The sequence below is a fragment of the Epinephelus lanceolatus genome, chromosome 6 (assembly GCF_041903045.1).
Source record: "Epinephelus lanceolatus isolate andai-2023 chromosome 6, ASM4190304v1, whole genome shotgun sequence".
NCBI lineage: Eukaryota > Metazoa > Chordata > Actinopteri > Perciformes > Serranidae > Epinephelus > Epinephelus lanceolatus.
Window position 1 is genome coordinate 12,370,046 of NC_135739.1, and position 24,060 is coordinate 12,394,105.

A 24,060-nucleotide genomic window follows, 5' to 3' on the forward strand; every position below is an offset into this window, starting at 1 on the left:
AGGTCACTGTAGTGTGTACAGTATGTGTACATGTGTGGACGGACAGATGGTCGCACATTTGTGAGGATCTACACATCCTCACAAAGACAGAAAGATGAAGGACATCCAGCAAAAGAGAACATTTGGCTAACTCCAGGTTCTTTAAGAGGATGTCTTAGGTTTAGGATTTTTAGGACGTATTAGGATTGCAATTATGATTTAAATTGCCGTTATTTTCCAATAATAATATTGTAGACTACATTGCATTTGTTTATTTGTAACACAAAAATCATAATTATCATGTTTCTACATTGATATATTCTGATAAAATAATGTTGCTTTTTTATTGAAGTCGATTAGTCAGGGAAAAATCCAGCTAAGCTCACATTTATAAAGATATTACATTCATTTACATCAGTTATCATAATTCAAATATAATCATAGTGTTATATTTATTAATAAAGCTGCCAATTTCGCTGGTTATGATGATAATGATGAACTGCTGTTAAGTTATGTCTAACGACGTTTTGACACCTAATGTTAAAATCTCTGCACTGTAGCTGCTCAGTCTAATCACAGATAATATTAGCTTCACAGTGCATTTGTGCATTGTGTGGATTTATAAGTGCCCATACACATGCCACATCTTTTGGACCCTTTAAATTCATTGCTTTCAATGTAGATGTGTTGAAGGCCACTCAAAAGCAAGAACGATGCCATTGTCACGCACATGCGTTCCCAAGCACTTGTTTTTCAGAGCATCACATTTGCACGCTGAGATAAACAGAGCCCGATTTTTGGAACGCAGCAGCACAGACCGCATGTCATGTCAAGATGAACTACTAATCACAGCTGACAGATATCTTTACCTTCTTCCGTAAATATCAGTCTGTCTTTAATGTCGAGGAAAAGCTGATCATTTTAGTAAGCGGTTAGTGGGCTACCTATGGCATTACATCTGTCCCACACAATGCCTGAAAGAAAACTGTCTCTGCACTCAGGATTTCTGGTAAGTAGGCTATGATATGGTGCTGGTAACGCCAGGGCCACACTGCCAACGAAGTGCTGCAAAGCGCAGCGCACCGAAATTCTTGCGCGAGCCCGTTCACATTAGACGCGCATTTCTCCATGCCGGTCGACAAGCGCTTCTGCTCCCAGCTGTTGTCTCCGTCACATTTGGGGCTGTTTTTCCATCATGGGTATCTCTCTCTGTTTGCGTGTGTGTGCCCCAAACCCCACCCCCTATAGCTGGCCCTCTCTCTCTCTCTCTCTCTCTCTCTATCTTGTGTGTGTGTGTGTGTTAGTGGGTGTGAGTATGTGTGTTCATCATCTTTCTCGCGCACTATTTAGATACCACTGACTAATATGTATATAAACACACACACATATGTATACATCGCATTTGTCAAATGGGGTGTTTTATTTTGAAATTTGTTTTATTCTGAAAATTGACCGGATGCTGTTGTTGTTCCTTTGTTTGACTTCCTGCCTGGCTTGACACATTCGCTCGCGGCTAACGCAGAAAATAGACCAGAAGCCGAAACGATTGCTGCAGCGGCGGCCACGCGGCGCTGGTGTGGGTGACACAATCGGTTAACATGGGCACCGAAAGGAAACTGGCTTCGCTTCTCGGCGCTTTGAGGCTATTCGCAGCGCTTCCGTGTCCGGTGTGGCCCTAGCGTAATGGTTACTTAGCAATCTCAGACGCAAACTGCCTCCACACTCTTGAAAGTTGGCACAGAGCCTGACCTCGTGGTTTCCAGGTGGTTAAAGATGTGGAATGCGTCCTGGCCATAAAGACAACTACATAAAGAGTTGGAGGTGGGGTCCCATTCATTACTATGAAAGTTGCTCAGTGGCACATTATGACAAAAAAGTCTGTCTTACCGGGAATAAAATTACTCACTTTTTAAGCATCCCTGGGCACATAGAGCAAAACAGACTTCCACTGGATGGGCATGTAGCTCCTGGTGTATTGTTTTCATCCATGTTTGCTATAGCTAGCAGTCTTCTTCACTGCTTTTGTTAGCACAATGATATGTTTATTGGTGCATTATCACCATCTGTTGATCAGTGGAAAAGCATGAAGCCAATGGCAGCATTTACATTGTGTTTTATCACATGTGTGATGCAAACACAACATGCACCCACACATGAAAACACTGCTAGTGGACAAAAACAAAACAGGGTACCTTTAAAAAGCCACCGAGCTACAACATATGAGTGCGTACTGCTGCATGAATGTATGTGTTTGTGGGGTTTTTTGCACTGTCATATGAATATAGCATTCTGTGATCCATATTCATACTTGATGATATAAGTTTGTGTCGCAGTGTGCAGGTGTTTGTGCATCTGTATGAGTGTGTTGCTGTGGGAGTGTTTCTGGAACACTGATAAGACCCCCCTGTGTAAAACCCAGTTCTCCGGTCTTCATGGGAAATCAATTTGTCCCGCTTTCTACGTGGCCAGCCTTTATATGCTTCACTTCCTCCTACAGCTGTCACCCAGTGTATACAGAGTCATTGCCTCCATCCATCCAGCACAACACACACACACACACACACACACACACACACACGCTGAGCTAAACTCAACACATATTAGACACATGCATATTCATTCACTGTACCCGACAACTAAATTACAAAGAAGATAAGTAAAGATGAGGCAACTGTGTGTGTGCGTGCGTGCGTGTGTGCGTGCGTGTGTGTATGTGTTGGAGAGAGCGAGAGAGAGAGAGAGAGAGAGAGGAGAAAAAAGAGATAAAGAGAGAGAGAGAGGTTAGTCCTGGCAACTTGGCCAGCAGCTCATTAATCTGCAGGTGTGTTTATACCAGAGAGATACTGCATGCAGCACTCACATGCGCGTGCACACACACACACACACACACACACACACACACTGCAGCTCATTCTCATTCATCTCCGCAGCCAGTATGTCCTTTGTTTCTCATTGTCCTGAGGAGTTTGGAGAGGAAGGAGTGTCCACGCTGATTGAAAACTGGGCAATTACGCCGTCCAGCCATCTCGTATATAGTGTGAACAGAGTTTAACTGCACACTCGTACACACCTGCAAGTGTTTGAGGTCCTATTTGTTTGAGGCTGTATCTGTGTGCTTCCATGTGTCCGTGTTTGATGCCGAATTTCTGTGTTAGATCATGACTGCATTTGTCTATATTAACCAGCTTTGTGTGTGTCAGTGTCTGTGTATCACTGCACAAGTCAGCTCCAGGCCAAGGAGCTCCAACTAGACACTCTCGGTATGGTGGTGGTATAGGTGCAGTGGCGGGGGAGGGCACAGCCAATCATCATGCTGATTGAGGAACCCGATGGCGTGGATGAATTAATGAGGCATGAGGATACGGGCTGAGCCAGCCAATCATAACCCTATAAGAGCTCCTCAGCTGCCGACAAACTGTGACAAACTGCTGGTCATCAATCACACGAAAGACACATTCTCCGCCATTTGCACACTCGCTGTCCCATCCAGCCTCGTGCACCGTTCATCTGAGTCACTGTGCTGAGTCATATGTTGATACATCATTGATAAGGCTGCTTTAGTTGTTTAGCAAAACAAAACATTTAAACATAAATTAAGTCTAATCAATTATGAAATACACAACATGGCATTTTAACAATTTAGTTTTTGTATGTGTGTTAATTGGTGCTCTTTAGAGGTGCTGATAGGCAGATTTTGTTACCTTTGGAGTAGAGGTATGCAATGTATCAATATTACATCAATATTGTGATATGAGACAAGATATTTAGACATGTCTTAGATTTTGGATATTGTAATATCTAGGGGTGGGAATGAGAAGAAGATTCACAGTACGATATTATCACGATACTGAAGTCAAGATACAATATTATTGTGATTTTAAATAGGAGTATTTTGGTCAAATATATTGCGATATAATGTGATGTATTACCTTTTTTCAACTGTAAATTATGTCTGAAAAGGAAAACTTTGTCAACATCTGTTTAAGTTAATAAGTTTCAGTCTTTTCATCTCACTTCAGCCAATTTTATTTGCAGCAGTAAAATGTTTCTAGTGGACTGAAAAAGCTATTGATTATATTATTCTAGTAGGTTACCTAAAGTCTAATTTGTATTTGTAATATTAATAATTTATTAAAAAAAGAAAATTAATACTTGGTACTATGTATACTGCCACACAAAAATATTCTGATACTGTGCTGTATCGATTATTTTCCCCCACCCCTAGCAATATCATAATTCTTGTCTGCCTGAACATACACCACATTTTTTGCGCTCTCAAAGCCGCTGCTGTCAATGGAGACTAAGGGCCCTATTTAGATGGTCTAAAACGCAAAGCGCCAGGCGTGCAGCGCATGGGTGTGTCCCAGTCACTTGCTAGTTAGACAGCGCGTTTTCAGACTGACTGTGCGCCATGGCGGAGAGTTTAAAAGGGTTGGACTTACTCTGTGAATTAGTCATGGGTGTGTTTTGGGCGTATCATTCAATAAGCCAATCAGAGTGTCACCTCTCATTCCCTTTAAAGGAGGCGTGATTGGAGCGCACGGCAGAGAGCTAGTTAGATGGCGGACCTACCAACTGGAAAGAGTGAGCGTTTTACAGCTGAGGAGACGATAAATGTATCTCTATATCGACTGTCCAGTCACATCTGATGTCAGATCAAAGGGGATTGGCACCGTTTGGCACACGTAATGGAAACCCAACCTGATTTTATGAACACAGCTGCAATCTAATGAGTTCACATCCCTCTCAGCCAACCACAAGCAGCCACAGCATCAGATAGGGAGTATATATTCAGCATCTGTCATCTTAGAAAAGTCAAAAGAAAAGAAACCGAGTGAGACTGCGAGAGAGAAAGAGAGAGCGCGCGCGCACGAGAGAAACTCTGTCAACAAATTGTAAATTATTCAATTTATTTTATTTTAACCCGGGAGGTTAGAGAGCCCAGCTCCCTCTCCAGCATCCTGAACCCCCTCCCCCCGCCTGAAGGTGCAGGAAGGGCTGGTCCCGTGGCTGCACCCGGGCCGTCTGGTCTGGCTGTGGGCTGGCTGCGGAGCTGGGGTCATCCTCCTCCTCCTCCTCCTCCTCCTCCTCCTCCTCCTGACAAGATGATCTTCAGTTTTACGTCCTAAAAGCTTTTTTTTTACATATACATTTTCACTTGTAGGGCTATAAGTTAACGTGTTTAGTTCACGGAAGCTGGTTATTGTTGTGTTTATGTCAAAATAAAGTTTAGCAAACATTTTCACATCTTTGGTTTTGTGATTTACATGCCAAAATGATCACAATTCATTTGGGAAAGACAAGTTCATTTTACAGGCTATGCATCATCAGCCCGTGGAGGTCTGCTCGCACTTCCGTATATTCGGACACTGCGAGCTTGGACCTCCCGGATTATGATGATCATTATTACTGCCATTAGATCATTCTGATTAATGACTGACCATTAAGACGTGTTTCTGATAAATATTTTAATGTGCACAATAATAACCTTTCACATTGTAATCATATTTTTATTTGTTATCTTTTGCATATGTGTGGCTGCTCCGTGTGTGCCTGAGCAGAGTGCACGTACGTTGTGCACCCGCCTAGAGACGCATATTACTAACTTGTTTAACAGCGAAATACTGCGCCGTTGACTTTAGACCAGGTTTTTGTTGGTCACTGGCGCATTTGCTTTTTACGCCCTGACTGCGCCTGACCACTCCTCATTTTTAGACCAACACACCCAGAGAAGCGCAAGTTCATTTGCTAGTTAGACGAAGAGGGCGCAGGGCGTGAAAATGACAACTGTGTCTGCATCGAAATAGCAATGACACTTGCGACATGGATTATGCGCCCTCCGCCATCCACTTTAGACCATCTAAATAGGGCCCTATGTGTCTTTAAAAGTGAGAGCAACGCGGCAATGGCACGCAAGTGTTCCCAAGCACCTGTTTTTCAGGGTGCGACAGCTGTGCCCTGAGATAAACAAAATTCAACTTTTGGAACACAGCATCACGCACTGTATGTCATGTTATAAGGAACAACCCATCACAGCCAGTAGATATCTTCTCCTTCTTTTGTAAGTTGATCTGTCCCATGCAAAACCTTTTACATCTAATACAGAGTTAAAAAACAACGCCTGGAAGAAGTAAGCCATAACTGGGGCGGCAGTAGCTCAGTCCACAGGAGGGTCGCCTGTTCAAGTCCCCCGTCCGGACCAAAATATGGAGCGTTGACTGGTAGCTGGAGAGGTGCAAGTTCACCTCCCGGGCACTGCCGAGGTGCCCTTGAGCAAGGCACCGAACCCCCCAACCGCTCGGAGCGCCTGTCATGGGCAGCCCCACTCTGACATCTCTCCACTTTGTGCATGTAGAGGTCCTGTTTGTGCATGTGTGTTTTCGGACAACAGAGTAAAAAAGTTGAATTTATTGAATTTATAAAATTAAAAATTAAATTAAATAATAATATGGTGCTGGTTATGGTCGCTTAGCAACTTCACCCTTGAGAGTTGGCAAGGGTCGCCAACTCTCAAGAGGCACAAGAGTAGTCCCCAGTGTCCAACCCTGCATTGCTTGGCAGTAAAAGACAAGGCATGGGTCCTGGCCCTACAGCTGCTGTAAGGTGATGTTATTTCTGAACTTACCAGACTGTTCTAGCTGCTCTATTATTTGCCTTTACCCACTTAGCTATTATATCCACATTACTGATGATTATTTGCCAAAAAGTTCACACTGTGTAAATATATTGTGAAAGCACCAATAGATAACCATACACTGCCATTGCATTATTGATATTATTGGTATTTTGTCTCAAATTTTGGGATATTCCAGGAAATTGTTTCTCCTGTTTTCAGTCTTTATGCTAAGCTAAGCTAACTTGCAGTTGATGGTAGCTATATATTTATTGTGCAGACATAAGAGCCGTATTCACCTTCTCATCTAAAGGCCATTGCACACTGTTTTTGTGTTTTCCATCCAAAATTGTTGCGCGTTGAAAAATAAATATGACCTCACATTGTGTCAGGCACGTTTGCACACTGTGTCCACAACTTCTGTCTGAACAGATCGGAGAGTTGTCAGACCAAGAAGAAGTAAAGAAAATGTGGTGTAAGCTGCGGAAGAGAGGAACGGGACACATAGTATAATTTCATAACTCAGATAGTTACTTTCAACAGGTCAGAAGATGACAAGGAGGAGTATCTGGACCACAGAGAGAGAGAGAGAGTGACAGTGTGGGAGGACAGCTCAGCGTATTGTGAATTTTCTCAACAAATACAGTGATAAAATCAGTAGACTCACCTTGCAAGGTTTCTCTGCTTAATGTTTTTTTTTTCTTTAGATAAAGGATTCAAAAAATGCATACGAAGAAAATGGACTTGGTGTGCAAAGGCCTTTACCCCCAGCAAAAAGTGAAAGAGCACATATTCCACAAAATGTGAAGCAGAAAAGTAGATCCAGTTATATTACTAGCAAAACAATATTTTAAGGTGAGACTGTTGCATGCTAATGAGATTTAGAGGAGGCGACACTGTTTCCATACAGTCTTGAGTTCACTAACACAAAGGGGCACACATATACAAAACCTCCTGGAGCTGTTTTTGCTGGGAAAAGAGAACAGAGTTTGGTAATACTTCCCAGTAAATACCAGAATTTCCATTTCCAGTATTTAATCCTATTATCCTTGTCTGTGCCGTATGTGAGCAATCAAAATGCCCATCATGACATGGATCATCGCTTTCTCATGGTGCATTCTGTCACCCTGTGGCCAACATGGGATCTAACATTGCAGGAAAAGTAGAAGCCAAGAAATAGCAGTAAAACTCGACAACATATTGACGTAAGCACTAGAACTTGGAGGATTTGGAGCCAAACACATAAATCCATTCCATCATTAATGAAGGAGTGAATGGGGTGTCCTGGGGGGAGCAGCATGGCAGCGCCGGCCCTTTCCATCTGTCTTCCTCTACATACCCTTGCAACTCACTGAGAATCTATCTATCTGCAGCTCTCTCTCTTCCTTGCCCACACTTTTGTTCCACTTCTAGCCATAAGTCAGCTTTATTGCATACAATACCTCCAGCTCTGAGCATGCCAATTTCGCTTTCTGCTTCACTTCACCTCAAACCACCAGGTTCTGGGGCATCTGCTGACAAATATCTCAACTGTCTGTGTGTATCTACAATAAAAACCCACCATTATCCTCATCCACAGCGCGTCCTTTCCCATTCCATCCTCCTTGACCTCATCCCTCAGATCTGTGGACACACTGGTAAGGTGGGTTAGGGGCCGATGATATTAATAGCCTGAACCTCATGAATCTTTCAAGCTCAATCATATGAGCTGATGTGAGAGGAGTGGGTCTCAGAGGATGAATTAGTTAATACAGAGGCCCAGCGGGGGCGTTTCTCATGGCCTCTTTAAACATGAGTAATGCATTAGCTCTTCATATAGTCTTGGGTACATATTAGTTTTATATAAGACAGACCCAAACAGGTGTGTGTGAGGGAATCCACATCTGTGTAAGAGGAAGAGAGTTATATATATTTAAAAAAAAAAAAAGAAGTCAAAAGAAGAATATATTTTGTGCACACCCTTGTGAGCATATTTGGCAATTCAAGTATGCAGGTGAGTGAACGTGTGAGCTTGAATAAGTTTCATTTTATGCATGAGTACAGAGACATTTCTGTATGAATAATTGTATTGGCCTTTGACAGGGAAATTCAGAGGAAGAGAGAGAGAAAGAGATGGAAGCACGGAGCCAGGGAGAGAGAAGGTGGGAGAGGTTAGGGGTTGCGGGAGCGAGAGGAAGTGTGGCAGCAAATGAAATGTGTTGTGTGGGAGAAATGCTCGGGGGCTACAGGTTTGTTTTCACCCCAATCTCTGCACTGCGGAGCAATTTCAATACTGTAGGTCCTGCCAAAGAGCAACGTGCTGGAGGGGTGAGAGGGAGGGAAGAGAGGAGGGCAAGGAGATGGGCTGAATAGGAAGGAAAAAATGAGTAAAAGAGTCATAGAAGGGAGACAAAGAAAATTATAGAGAAAGGAGTAATGGAGGATTAATAAAAGAGAGAGAGAGAGAGAGAGAGAGAGAGAGAGAGAGAGAGAAGAAGGGTGGTAACGAAAGGAAGATGTGGTCAGAGTAATAAACGCGAGGAAAGAGAAAATCACATTTGATAAAAACGTACATGAGTAGGGAGGGCGAGAGGCAGGAAGTGGGAGAGAGAAAACTCAGATCTAATCACCATGATTGGAAATGAGGCCAAGAGAGTGTGGGGAGGTGCAATAATAATAATAAAAAAACGCATCAGGTGTGCTTCCTGTCGAGCAGAAAACCAACTCGAGGACATTGCTGTGCGCACCGATAGAGGATGTTGCTATTCAATTTATTTTGCTGAAATTGACCTGGGAGTTTTTCAAAAACACCTGTGAGTCTGACTGAATGTTGGTGAAGTTTGTTCAGTAGCGATAGGGCGGCGTACTGTAGGCGTGTTTGCCTTTTTCACATGTGTATGCCCACCTGCACTCGGTTGTTGTTTCTGACTGATGTGCTTGAGGAGATAAAGAGAAATGAAGCAGAGAGGCTGATAAGGCAGGAGAAAGACGAGACGAGTGGATTGAAATAGAAAGGGTGAGACAGCAGCTCAGGTTCAGTTATCTCCGATAATTTAACATGCAAACGATGGAGAAAATGGAGGAGGGGAATCCACACAGGGCCATGAGGAAGATGGATGGAGAGGAAGGGGGACAGGGGTCGAAAGACAGGATGAGAGAATTGTGCGATCAGAGTAATTTCCTCCTTTTAAGAGGATCATTTACCATCTTGACCCCCCCCACACCACATTCTGCATTTGAAATCCAAAAGGCACACCAGCAATAGATTTTGATTCTGTTGCAAAAAGCCATGAAAGAAACACTGCATTTACCGGTCCCTCTCTATTTGTCGCTTAATCCAGATGCACGCGAATGTCTCGCAGCTCGAAATGATTTACCTGCCTGCTCTCTTCCTTTCCTCTGGCTGACTGATGGGTTGATTGAGGTCCTTCTGAAGAACAAACAGCAGTCGACCAGAAATGATTTCCCTAACTCCTGCTCCACTTAGAATCACAGTGATTTGTTGACCCGTCTTCGGCAATAGAATGAGACAGGTTAATGCGTTTCCTCCACAACAAACCACATTTGAACTAAACAGAAATAGCTGCCGCTGTCAACAAGAATGAGATTTCATTTTTGAGATCCACAAAGGAAAACAAGACGGACGCAATATAAATGTAAAACAAGGATGTAGCTCAACCTTTAAAAGAACTCGTTCAATACTGGCGACCTCATCACTCTATTTCTGTGTTCTTGAATCTAAATGAACTGAAGGTAATGTACTTTTAAAACCGTTATATGAGGTTACAAAGGGACATTTATGGGTGTAAAGACTGTCCCATTAAAGAACAATGCTACCAATTGTCTTTATTAGCTTTATTCACATGTCAGCGGCAATCATTTTTGAGTTGACCACTCTTTACGTGTGTGGGGAGTGGTCGCATTGTAGTTTTGGGTCCATTTCCAGTTTTGCTGATCTGGTCCAGTGTACAAGCTTAACCTGGTTTAATTTATTGCAAACCGACTGAACTGACACTTGTCATTACGACACATTCTTACAAATTAAAAAAGTAGCCTACATCAGCAACCTTTGGTGACCGCGCCACTGTTCTAATTCCAACTTGTATTGCATTAGTAATAAGCAATATGACGAGATGATTACCATAATGTTATGTTTGTTTATAAACTGACTAATAGAGACAGCAGTGTCTGACAGGCTGTGAGCTGAGCACAGCAGCGTTAAGGGGATCAAATGTCAGCAGAGATGGGAGGGGTAGAGCTGTGCACACTGTGTTTGTTTATTACAAAGTTCACGTGTTTTTTGAGGTGACGAGAGGAGACATGGCAGAGTTCATCTCTCAAGGAAATAAAACTGCAGCAATATGGCAACATTTTGGATTTAAAACAGACGAAAGAAATGTCCTAACTGTCAGCGGACGATACCTTGTGCTGTTTATGTCCCAGCTCAAGTCCTGTCAACTCATTCATTCATATTGTTTCCTTTTTAGTTCACTCACATCTCCTCTTGTTTCAGATCACATCACTTCCTGCCCCTGTGTATTTCCCCTTCCTTCTGATGACTTCACCTGTGTCTGAATGTCTGTCCCCTCACCAGAGTATTTAGTGTGTGTCTTGTTTTCTCTCAGTGCCACTTTGTCTTAGCTCCTTGTGTGTCTAGCGTTCCAGCCTATTTCTATTTATAGGCTACCTGTTGCTCACTTTGAAAGTGCCGCAATGAACGAAAAATGGCTGAATAATGAAGCTGAATTGAGGAATTAAAACACAACATATTTCAATACTAAAAAAACATCAACATAGGTGTCAGCTGGTTTGAGGGCATCTCTGGTAAGCTATAGGACCATCGTTTAAAACAAGCTAGGCTACTTGCTGTTGGCTACTTTGTAGGTTATTTCCAGTAAATACCACAATATAAAACTTGTTTTCTGTTTTAAAAAGTAACAGTACAAACATAGGACGATAGCAAGTAGGCTGCTCAAACACCTTTTAAGTGGTTACATATCCAGTCTGGTCTGGAGCACACAGCTGATAGATACTTGGTTTGTTTATATGATGTGACAGAAGTGCATATTTAATGGATTCAATGTGGACAGAGTGTTCTGACATTATGCAATGCAATAGGATAATAGTTGGAAGCTAGTTTGCTGTTGGGACATGGTGTCATCATGCTCCACTTGTGGGAGGCTGCTGAGTCAAAGTGCATAAAATTCAGTATACCAGTCTGGTCCGGTCCAACTCCTAATATCCAACCAGTTTGAAAAATTTTACACCGGTCCACCAACGCTGTTAGCTAGCAACTCCTATAAAAAATAATTTTGTCATACTTGCTGAAACTGTCACTGTATTCAAACAGCACTAAATGAGACAGATAATCTGAAATAAAAAATAAAAAAATAAAAAAATTCCTCTGCCTGCTCTATTGCCTTGTAGCGCTTCTAATGGCCTTATCGCACATGAACGAAAACAACCAATCAGAGCCAAGGAGTAAAATGGAACTCATGTCAATCACCGCTTGTGAACTGTAGTCAAAGGCTAGGCAGCACAACACACTGAATCTTGAATCAAAGTTACCAACTGTGGCTTTAAGGCACAGCAATGGGGCTAAAGCCATGGGTCTTTTTATACTGCCAAAAATATTTAATATGAATATGAATTATGAGCTCATACAATCAATGAATCTTTTGGGGCGAATGTAGATGTTCCCACCGATTGAATCACATGAGGGTGACTGACACACACACTCTCTCCCACACACACACTCAATAGACTTTCTTGCTGGATTTTCACTCTCTCAGCAACTTTATTTCTATAAAGCAACTAGCAACAAATCTAGCAAGTTATTCTGACCATCAGGGGGAAATCTATTACACTGTAATGTATTCCCATGATGCTCAGAGTGATCTCAGCCAGTGGCTCTCCCTGTTCTCTGCGGGAGTTAGGGTGTGTTACCATGGTTACAGGGATGCTCTGCGTCTGTTGCTCTGACTTTTATTTTAGGTTTTTAGCTTAGTATGTAATATCATGAATATAATTGTTCATCAGTGCTAAAATCTAGTAACACAGCATAATTTCACATTTTACAGCGTTGCCAACACACTCTCACGCCGCCTGAAATCTCAAATCCCTCCATAATTTGTTCTCGTTGTACACTTTCAGTGCTATTTCCCTTTGTTTACACGCCATGTGCTCTTGCATACAGAGTGGCTTGTTCAATCTGAATTACTCTGTAGAATGCACAAAGACATTTCGAGTGGTATTTTGACTGCGTTGCCGAGCTTGATTTATATTAAGTCCTTTTAAAGGGCCAGTGTGTAGGATTTAGAGGCATCTAGCGGTGAGGTTGCATAACTGAGACTTCTCCTGTGTGCAGAGGGTGTGTAGGTGAACTACAGTGGTCGACGCAAAAACAGGAATGGCCCTTTTAAGAGCCTGTGTTTGATTTGTCTGTTCTGGGTTACTGTTACTCATGGTGAACTGAGTGGGAGACGACCCACTCAGTATGTAGATATAAACGGCTCATTCTAAGAAAATAATAACACAACTATTCTTAGCTTCAGGTGGTTTTAAACCGATGAAAATGTACACATGAACATTATACCACTCCAATAGATGCCCCTGGACACAAGCAACAACCACGGCAACATCAGGGCTCCTCTACACTAATGGTGGACTTGGGTAAGCAACTCAAGTTCCCTCAGCATGTAGCAAAGACCACCCTCAGACCTGACACTGTCCTGGTTCAAGAGGCAACCAAGGACACAGTCATGCTGGAGCTGACAGTGCCTTGGGAGGACTGTATGGAGGAGGCTTTCGAGCACAAGAGGGGTAAGTACAGGGACTTAGTCAGCGACTGCCAGGACAAGACTGGAAGGCGAAGCGTTTGCCCGCGGAGGTAGGGTGCATAGGCTGTGCAGGACAGGACTCTGTAGGGCTTACTCTGCACTCTGCATCACAGGCGAGAGGACGAGGAGGAGGAGGAGGAGGGTCATCTGTAACAGTACGGGGGCGGCAAAGAAAGCCTCCAGGTGGCTCTGGATTAAGAGAGCGAATCTGTGGGCGAGTGCAGCTCGGGCACAAGCTGAGGCTTGATCAACCTCAGTTGGGTCGGCTGAGCGAGGGTGTCTCATGTTCCAGAGACCGTACCACCCGATGATCACTGAAGATGTGCCCTAGCTTAGCATCAGAAGATGTTGCACAACAACTACGAGAGCTATTAAGACTGAAATATTTAGCAAAATAATCAGTGGAAGAGAAGAATCCCCCAGAGCAGAGGTGTATTTTGTTTACATCTCTGTTATGGGCTATATTTTATTCTCTCTTATCTGCAAACAAATGTTGATTTCAGCTGTGGGGAAGGAAAATATATTTCATTATTGTATCTCAACACATGGCCATCAAACTGACAGGCTGTGCTGTGCCTCATTAATCACTTATACTGCTGCAGGATCCAGACTTTACAAAACAGTCCTGCTGATCAATGGCAAACAATAACCTTAAGCTTAGATTTTTAATAAGGGTACTCCACGCTATAGTCCGTGCGTCTCTACTGACAGCCCCGAATCAATTTAGATTAAGTTAGGAATACAGATGAAGTGAAGGACTTTCTAAAGATGAGGATCTAGTGGAGCTGGAGTGCTAACACTGAGGTGTCCACAGCTTCTCTCTCGTTCTCTCCCCCTGAACTCATAAATATTAACTACAGACCCACAGTAGAAACACAGGCCATCAATAATGCAGCTCCCAAAAACGCTTCTTCCCAAATAATTGCAGCTCCAAGCCAAGTCCTGGAGACAGACTCTAAGGTGCATTGCAGCTGTGGTGCCTCATTTTGCCTAAATAATCATTTCACGTGGAGAGCAGAGGCAGTGCAGGGGATATTGGTTTATATGCCTCTCAATGGGCTATAATGGGGCTGTGGTGGGTGTATCTAAACTAGTTTGGGAGCCAAAAGAGAAAGCAAACGACCTTCAGTAAGATGGTCAACCATTACTGATGAACTGATGCGCACAGAGGCTGCGGATGTGCAATGCATCATTGAAATTAAGCCCCACTTCCCTCACGGCCTAATTCCTCTGCAGCAGCAATGTGTTAAGTTGGTAAAATTGTGGTCAAGCGTTTGCTGTAATAAGCAATTAACCTTTTTGCCTTTGGCCGTAATTAATATTAAAAACATCAGATATGCAGCTGTTTGGCAACATAATCAACATCACAACACTTTAGTAACACAGGGAAAGGCAATTAAACACTCCTGAGAGAAGAAAGCCGAAGGACAGACACACAAGCGCAGAAGTAATCAGTAAATAACAAATATTTTATGAATGTGCTCCCCCCCCCGCCCCCCAATATTTAGGCTAAAATACCATAATTCATTCCAATTGCTTCTCAAAGAAAACATTAAGTTTGCCTCATTCAATATCAAACCTTAAACCACATCGACTGCAGCAAATCATTACAAACTACATGTGTGTGTAATTCATGCAGTTAACATGCATTTGTCACAAGGTATTGATCCTAATGGCAGATTGCCAATTGATTACCAATGGTGTTTATGCACAGGCACACCTAAATGCTGCATAATATGTTCTTTTAGGTATAAGAACTAAAAGTTATTGATAATCAGACCCAAGACAATATGTCTCACATGACCCCTGACCCCTGATCTATGACCTTCTTCTTTAAGTACTGACCCTTGAAACCTCAGCTGTTGTCTTTGTATGCATGAATATTTAACACAGAGCACAGAGAAGTTGGACTAACAAAAGATTCAATGTGCTCTTTGCCAATTTAGGGAGTCAGGGAAAAGAATTTCGATGTTGCATCTGTCTAATGACTATTTAAACTTGATCCTTACAGCACTTATACTCAGATAAACACCACATATTTAATCATAAAAACAGGAATGGCCTTTGATTTACTCCAAGGCCTTAATAGATACAGCAAATGGAGCTCAGTGCTCGAAATAAGCTTTGAAAAAAAAAAAGCTACTAAGAGAAAGAGAAGCCTTGAAAGCCATAAATGTAAGAGTAGAGTTTTAATTGCCCACAATACACCACAAAAAGAGTCCAGCCTCTAATGCAATCTAATATTTACTATGGTTCAACCCACGGTCCTTTGGCCGGGGCCCAGAATCAATGTGCCAGACTGAACGCCTTCGACAACGACTCTGTATCAAGTGTGATGTGTTACAGCTCAGTCTAACAGAGTGAGGTTCATGATGCTGAATTTCTTCAAGTCTACTTTGATATTTTCTGCCAGTGCCACATCTACTTCTTTTCTTATTTTCCTGTTTTCCCTCAGCACTTTAATCAGCTCCTCCATCTCTCACTGATCCCGATCAGGGCTCCTCTGTGGCCAATGTGTCCTTGCATGTCTCAGTCACAAGCTCACACACACACCTACACACACCCACCCACACACAACCATTTTCTGACAGCCACATTCTCCCACCACACAGCTGAGAGGAAAGATGAGCTGCCAACTACTCCTGGGGCAGAAGGTGAAAACCTGCACACACACAAATGCACACACACACAGCTGAGTGCATATAGCACAACATTCAGCAACCTCTGTCACAACTGGCTGACTCGCAGCATATGGATATTCCCTGTTCACTTTCAGTCAGCCAGCTTGATCCAAAACTACTGGACCTGACAGAAAAGCTCCTCTCGACTTTGAGAGCGTTGAGATTGAATCCAACTAACAAATAAGGAAACAAAACTCACTTTGGGAAACTTGTTGGTGCTTTCCTCCTGAATTCACAGCACAGTAGGGTACATCTGGTAAATGTTATGCCAACATATGCCTGTCTCTCTTTCCCGTATGCCACAGTGACACAGCATCTGCCTGCAGCTGCTGACCTCTGAGGTCTTTCGCTCAGCCCTGACCGGGCAGTGACTCACCAATCTCGCAGCTCTCTCCTGAGAAGCCCTGAGGACAGTAGCAGCTATAGCCATCACCTTCCTGCAGGCAGCTCCCTCCGTGGAGACAGGGGTTGGTCTGGCATGGGTTGTTCTCCACTGTAAAGACGGACAGAGCAGGGAGACAGATGTGGATTTATAATTCATTTTCTACAGAGAAAGAACATTACTAAAGTGCCTTGAATGTTGACAAACTATGACAGGCAGTGAGCCAGCATAATGCTACTCTCATTATCCTGACTGAGCCCATCCTCTCGCCGCTCTCTGACAGAGACAGAGAAAGAGTCGAGTGGCCAGACAGTACGCAGACTCGTCCCGGTTTCTATGACTTTCTACAAGGTGACGGATTGGCTGTTGTTGCGTCTGTCGTGCCCCTGTTTATCATGACTGATGCTCGCCAGACGAAGGACAATGTGCTGAGTCAACCCCGTCCTGCCGTTCTCCTGTCTCTCACCCCAGGTCCCACTGATGAGCCAAGGTCCTCATAAATTAGCTGATCATCGCCCGGACATGCATACACGCACAGGCACCCATTTTTATGGCACATTATCACGTTGCAGAGGAGGTAATAAACACATTTTACATTGCTGGGCCATAACTCCATGCCTCTTCATGGGAAATATTTTGGCAGATGAATGGCGGAGATTGAGGAGATTAAGTCGTAATTATTGCTCTTATATTTTAGGATGGGACGGAGGGAGGAGGAGAATTTGACAAGGACGGTTAGAGTGCAGAGCGGGCGTCAGGATTTTTTATTCTGTGTGCAAAGAAGGACTGTGGGGAACTGGTGAGATTAAGTGTCTTTTTATTATCCAGTCCTGATAGGATTGCAGCCCCTGACACAGTCTTTCAGGCCATCTAATTCACTGCATCTTCTCCATAATAACACCAAGATTCACTTAATGATGTATGAATGTAGCTCCCCTGAAAGTCCGGGAATACTGCCATTTGTATGTGTGTGTGTTTATGCATATGTGTACGCGGGCAAGCATGTGTTTTTAATTTTTGATGTTCGTCAGACCCTGACTCATCGCACGTTGCTGAGATATACAGTACAGTAACGTGAGTGAGTGTTCAATTTCCTGTGAAACGGGGTGATAGACTCCCACCGCTGCAGAGAGGCTGCTGTTGATACACAGGGCAGAGGAGATGATGGAAAGGCTGCCTTTGAAAATACATAAAAGTGATTCGCTGAATGAGAAAAACCATTAGAGACGGGCTCGTTTCTTAAATCAACAGCGGGGAGGAAAAAAACAACACTGTACGTGATTTGAAAACATACATTGCTTAAAGGTTAATGATGTACTGATGGAGATGATAAAATCAGCTGAGTGCTGAGCAGGGAATGACACTGGAAATAAAAACACAGGATATGGTCAATGTGTGCGCCTGGTTAGGTCTAAAAATGTCAAGTAATGGAGGGGAGGAGATGGAGAGAAAAGAGGGCAAGGAAAGGAGCTGTTTGAGTCCGTCTGTGGATAACACCAGTGTACATGTAACACACTTTGACCTTTAGTTTGACAGTGAGTCAACAGAGAGTCAGTAATGTTTCACACACCATGAAACAGCAGAAATACATAATGAGAGATATTTTCTGATGGTACAAATTATAAGTGTTGTGGAGCAGCAAATCTACAACTTTAACAATGTTTGGCAAAAGCATTTGGGTAGCTACTTTCAAAGTCGTTTAAAGTTTCGAGTGGCAAAGCTTGTGTGACCAAATGCAACATCAGTCTGTGTTTTCTCTGACCTTGACAGGAATCCAACCTTGCTCTAACCTGACCAGTTACTTATGCAACACCTAACCATAACCAGTCAGTTTCATGATTCCACAAAAATTATGCCTTTGGGCATGCAGATATTTTTTTTGGTTTGCTTGGAAAGCGCATCCTGCCAGGAGGTTTCAGTGTCCAGGTGTTGTATTCAGGTGATGTGTTCAGGTGTGTTTAGGTGTGTTCAGGTGTTGTGTTCAGGTGTGTCCAAGTGTTGTGTTCAGGTGTGTTCGGGTGGTGTGTTCAGGCGTTGTGTTCAGGTGTATGCAGGTGTGTTTAGGTGTTGTGTTCAGGTGTGTTCAGGTGTTGTGTTCAGGTGCGTTTAGGCGTTGTGTTCAGCTGTGTCCAGGCGTTGTGTTCAGGCATTGTGTTCAGGTGTTGTGTTCAGGTGTGTCCAAGTGTTGTATTCAGGTGATGTGTTAAGGTGTTGTGTTCAGGTGCATTTAGGTGTTGTGTTCAGCTGTGTCCAGGCGTTGTGTTCAGGCATTGTGTTCAGGCATTGTGTTCAGGCGTTGTGTTCAGGTGTGTTTAGGTGTGTTCAGGTGTTGTGTTCAGGTGTGTCCAGGCGTTGTGTTCAGGTGTGTTCAGGTGTTGTGTGCAAGTGTTGTGTTCAGGTGTGTTTAGGTGTGTTCAGGTGTGTTCAGGTGGTGTGTTCTGATGTTGTGTTCAGTTGTTGTGTTCAGGTGTGTTTAGGTGTGTTCAGCTGTGTTTAGGTGTTGTGTTCAGGTGTGTTTAGGTGTTGTGTTCTGGTGGTGTGTTCTGATGTTGTGTTCAGTTGTTGTGTTCAGGTGTGTTCAGGTGTTGTGTGCAAGTGTTGTGTTCAGGTGTGTTCAGGTGTGTTTAGGTGTGTTCAGGTGTGTTTAGGTGTTGTGTTCTGGTGTGTTCAGGTGGTGTGTTCTGATGTTGTGTTCAGTTGTTGTGTTCAGGTGTGTTCAGGTGTTGTGTCCAGGTGTTGTGTTCTTTTTCCATTGTCACTCTTGGCCGTGCCGAGTAAAGCCATGCCGCACTGATTTGTGTTTCCATTGCCAGTTTTCAGGAGTGTTCTGGTGTTGTGTTCAGGTGTTTACACAACACCAGAACACAACACAACTTTTCTTCAGCTCAATTCTAATAAACAGAACTCCTTGTAATTGGGTCACAGCATATCACGAAACAAATACTGCAATCTGTTGGTTACCTGCCTCAACACATGAAGCCAGTTGCAAGAAATCTTTGTGTCATGTTTTATAGTAATTTATGTTTTGAACATGTCAATAAGCTTGTCCAATCATGCTTTTATCACCTCAGAAATATTGCTAAAATAAGATCTCTTTTAACTTTTAGAGATACAGAAACTCTTATACATGCTCTTATCTCTTTGCGTCTTGATTATTGCAACAGCCTTTATTTTTATTAATCAAAAAACCTTGCAATGACTTCAGATTGTTCAGAACAGGCTTTTCACCAAAACCAAGAAGCACGACCACATCAAACCAGTTTTAGCCTGTTTACATGGGCTCCCTGTTTGTTTTAGGATTGATTTTAAAATCGTATTAATTACTTTTAAGGCTCATTATGGCCTGGCTCCAGACTACATTTCAGACCTGTTAGTACCTTATAAACCTCTGCATAGTTTGACATCCTCAGGCAGAGGTCTTCAGCTTGTCCCAGAGTCCAGACTGAAAACCAAAGGGGACAGAGCCCCGAGGCCCTGGAATGACTTGGAATCCGAACTTTATCTGAGCAGTCTATTTTATTGCTACCTTATTAATGTTATTTCCCATTTATTATCTTGATTTTAGCCTTGGCCTTCCTTATTTTATCTTTTACTAGATGGCATTTTATGACATGCTGTTTGTTTTATTCTCCTTGTGTTTTAATTGTGTTTAGTTTTATTGTACAGCACTGTCACTGTGTTTTGAAAGGTGCTATATAAATAGTTTATTATTGGTAAGTGGCTAAAAACAAGACTTGCCTCTAATCATGATGCTCAACCAGTTACGCAATAAGTACATTATAAAAAAATAGTAGTGCATGACACTGATAAAATTAAGATGTTAATCCACTAATACTGACACGTACTCAGTGCTTAAAGGGAAACTATGCCGATTTTCCAACCAGGTCTGTGTCATTGCATTGTGGATAGTGTGTGCAAATGAATGGCACTTGGCTTCCCTCGTGCCACCAGAGCCTGGAGCTCTTCACTCATTTGCTGTTCGAGGTCTGTGGAGACATAACACTGTTCTTCTGCACACACTGCCTTCACTGCAATGACACAGAGCCAGTTTAAAATGAGCAAAGTTTCCTTTTAATGCTTTCAAAGTCCTGTGCAATGCCACTGCTTGATGTTAAAAGCTACAGGTGTCAATCAGTGATGTGCCCTAAGAAACTAACATAATAATATCACTTTGATAAAAATAATGACCTAATGAGAACAAATTACTGCAGAATAAACACCAGGTGAGTCCCATCACATCAAAAGCATATGTCAGATACGCTGAGCTAAAGACCTGAGGCAAATGTTTAGTTTAAAATTCTTACACTTAAGCTCGTAACATCTCAAAATGTCCCTGTGTGCTCTACAAACCCGGCTGAGTCACACTTGTACTGCCTAAGATAAGCCTGATGTGAGTATCTCTGCATACAGTTTTGGTATTAAATCTCAGCTGCACAAACGTCTCTCCACTTTGAGTCTCAGCCTGGGCGGACATGTATCTGCTGCAGTGGAAAAGGCAGTGATGCACATAGTGTAACTGACAGCCGAGGACCGGGTCATCAAGTCGCCTTAGTGAGGAAGCCTTCAGTAGCTATAAGGCCAAACTTCTTATGACCATTCTCCCAGTCCATCACACCACAGAGGGTAATACTGTAGCTCCGGCTTACTGCAGAGGGTTTTCATTTCCAATCGTGAAAAGTGAGTGACATATCTTAAGAAATAATCAATAAGCTTCTTAGGATTTAAGTGGATGGCATCACCAACTGATAGGAAAAATTAGAGCATAGCTGGTGCATGGCGACTGTGTGTGGGAATACAGGCGTCTGTGCCTTAAAACCCTTAAAAGTCTGTTCCCATTGGTTCATTTTCTCCACAAAAGAAACCATTTATTGGCATAATTTGACCAGTTCCAGTGAAATTGCTTTAATGATGAGATGAAAAGGACTTTTCCTCAGCTACCATCTACCAGCACTGATAAATGGTAGCTGTGGAAATGCAGACTGAGAGCTGTGCTGTAGCAGAATAGGACATTGATCCAATCTGCAGACAATTAGTAATGACTTATTACACACAAATGAGACTGTGTTCTTCACCATCTGTTCATAAACAGTAGCCTGCAGCCTGAGCGGTGACATCACATGTACAGTACACAGGGATGAAACAGCAGTTACGGATTGTGTGACGACAGCAACGTCTCAGTCCGAAGAAATGTTCTGCATGAACGAATAAACATGCGCACAATTTTAACATGTAACAGGTAACTTGTGAAATGTGACTGGTTTAGTGTTTAAACATTCATGCCGGGGTGCTGGATGACATTTTGCGGTTTTTATAATTAGGAGTGTGTGTGTGAAGATGTGAAACTAAAAATTAATATGCGAGTGAAAAACAGATTAAAAAAAAAAAAGGCATGAGAGAGCGAGAGAGATGAGGAGGAAGGAAGGGAAAGAGGGAAGGATACAAATTAAAATTTAGTGTATGAGAGAGAGAGAAAAAATGTCAGCTAGAGAGGGACAGAAAGTCACAGAGGGAGCTATCATACATTTCCTCCTCTCTTAATGCTTGCTGCTAGCTTATGATTAATTACACACTGGTCTTAAAATAGGTCGCGTCTTCCATTCCTACTGTGTGTCTTTCTTTTTCCTCTGCAAAAGACAGAAAGGAAAAGAGAAAGAGTGGAATCCGAAGTCCGAGGAAGAGAAGGACAGTCTGTGTAGCGCTACAGTTTATGAAATGGACACATGGGGATATGCAGATTTGGCCATACATGGGGTCAGCTTTCAGGTCTGAGCTTTGCAGTCATAGTAATCAGACAGCTAATGTAAAGTCTTCTTCGCTGACATTGAACACATGCTGCAACATCTCTTCCGTCCTGTGCAGAATTTCTTAAAACATGTTCTCCTGTGTGACATTTTATTGCTCTATGGGGTCATCTTAAGTTTTTCCTAAGCCTCTCAGGAGGGAGATTATCTTAGTCTTGTGGCACATTTAGAAAGCTACTCCCCGATGTCAACTCATACACACACCCAGGATTTAGAACGGACCATAAAGGAGGATTGCGATAAGGGAAATGTCTCGCATCCCATGAAGTCCGAAGCTGAGTGGTTAGCAAATTCGACATAATGGAAGCCTGCAGAAAGGGTTGTGCTGACAGAAACACTGAACTCTGCAAGAATAAACGTGTAACACACACACACACACACACACACATACACACACATACTCACACAGACCCGTACTCAGAGCAAAACTGCACACACACGCACTTACATTTACTGTATATACACCTGCTTATCGCCTGCCGCGTTGCTGTGCTTGGGCTCACTGAACCTTGTAATAGCTTTGCTGAGACAGAGATCATGCCTTGGCCTGTTCAAGTGTTCCCCCTCTATGAGCGTGATAAGCCATCACCTGGGCCCAGCTAGAGCTGCCCCGTTAAAATTTAATGCTACAGTACATCCCTAAAAGGTACTGAGGCGCACAGAGCAGTTAGAGCCATATGGGTTGCTGCGCTAAACTGCAAAGTATGGGCTTAAATACAGTCGTTGTCATCATCGCCGTGATGTAGTGTGAAATATTCATATTGTCACTGGCATGATGGCTACGGTGAACATGTGTTTTATGCGTTTAGTGATGATACAGAGCAAAGAAAGGCATGCATAATGCATCAGTGTAAGTGGTTCTGTCGATGCTTAATGTCACCTAAGACCGGAACAAAAACCCATTATGGAGCGAGCCTACATTAAGAATTTTTTTGCAGATAATCTGACTAAAATAGAAGGAGTCGCTGTCTGTCTGTATGTCGGTCATTCCAATATCTCCTCAGCTGTTCATCCTATCCACTGCACACTTGACAGGTGTATTGCTGAGGATCCAAGGAGGTTTAGTGTTGAGCGTGAGCTCTTGAGATCTAAGGGACATTACTGCATTACTACAACCAGAAGTGCACACTGTGTAGTGTATTGAGAGGAGACCCTGGCTCATGAAACGCCAAACAGCATGCTGGGTACAGCTCCCTCTCCCTTGATTGCAACAGTGTGTTCAACAACAGATGAAGAAAGATTGGAGATATTACACAGTAGCAAACTCAAAAATTTCAATCATCAGCGATGTAACTTACAAAAGTGTGTTTTCACCCAAATAATGAATATATTTTAGCACTGCTAGGGGATGCAACTATTTCATGGCAGGTGTATTGCTCAGAACCAAAGGTAGCACAGTGTCGGGTAAGGATTACTTTTTCTTGTCAATTAAGATTATTTTCACAATTAAACAATTATTGTTTGGTCTATAAAATGTCAGAGAATGGTAAAAAAATAGTCAATCACTGTTTCCCAAAGCCCAAGATGACAACTGTTTCTGTTTATTTGAATAGTGCACAGTAGTAGACTGCTAAGGTTATGTTTATATTTAGCTTATTTTTATGTTAGAATACAGACACAAGTAATTTACGCCAGGTATGGTGGTGTCAGGCAGTTTAGTGCTCATGACAAAGGGGGACTGTGGACAACTTTGTGCGTAAAAGACGACATAAAGTTTGATTTGGATCGTAGTAATTTTTTGACCATGTTATGCAGAGTTGAAGTATAATAAGGGTAATAGATGAGA

The 24,060-nt window shown here is 42.8% G+C and overlaps 1 protein-coding gene across 2 annotated transcripts in view; it reads right to left on the reverse strand.

The window, feature by feature from the left end:
* ncanb (neurocan b) overlaps positions 1 to 24,060 on the reverse strand; it is a 213,021-nt gene that overhangs the window by 64,390 nt on the left and 124,571 nt on the right. For both annotated transcript variants that reach the window (XM_033621852.2, XM_033621853.2), the window contains exon 10: positions 16,468 to 16,584. In XM_033621852.2, coding sequence (XP_033477743.1) covers positions 16,468 to 16,584 — 117 coding nt within the window. The remainder of the gene's footprint in view (positions 1 to 16,467; positions 16,585 to 24,060) is intronic.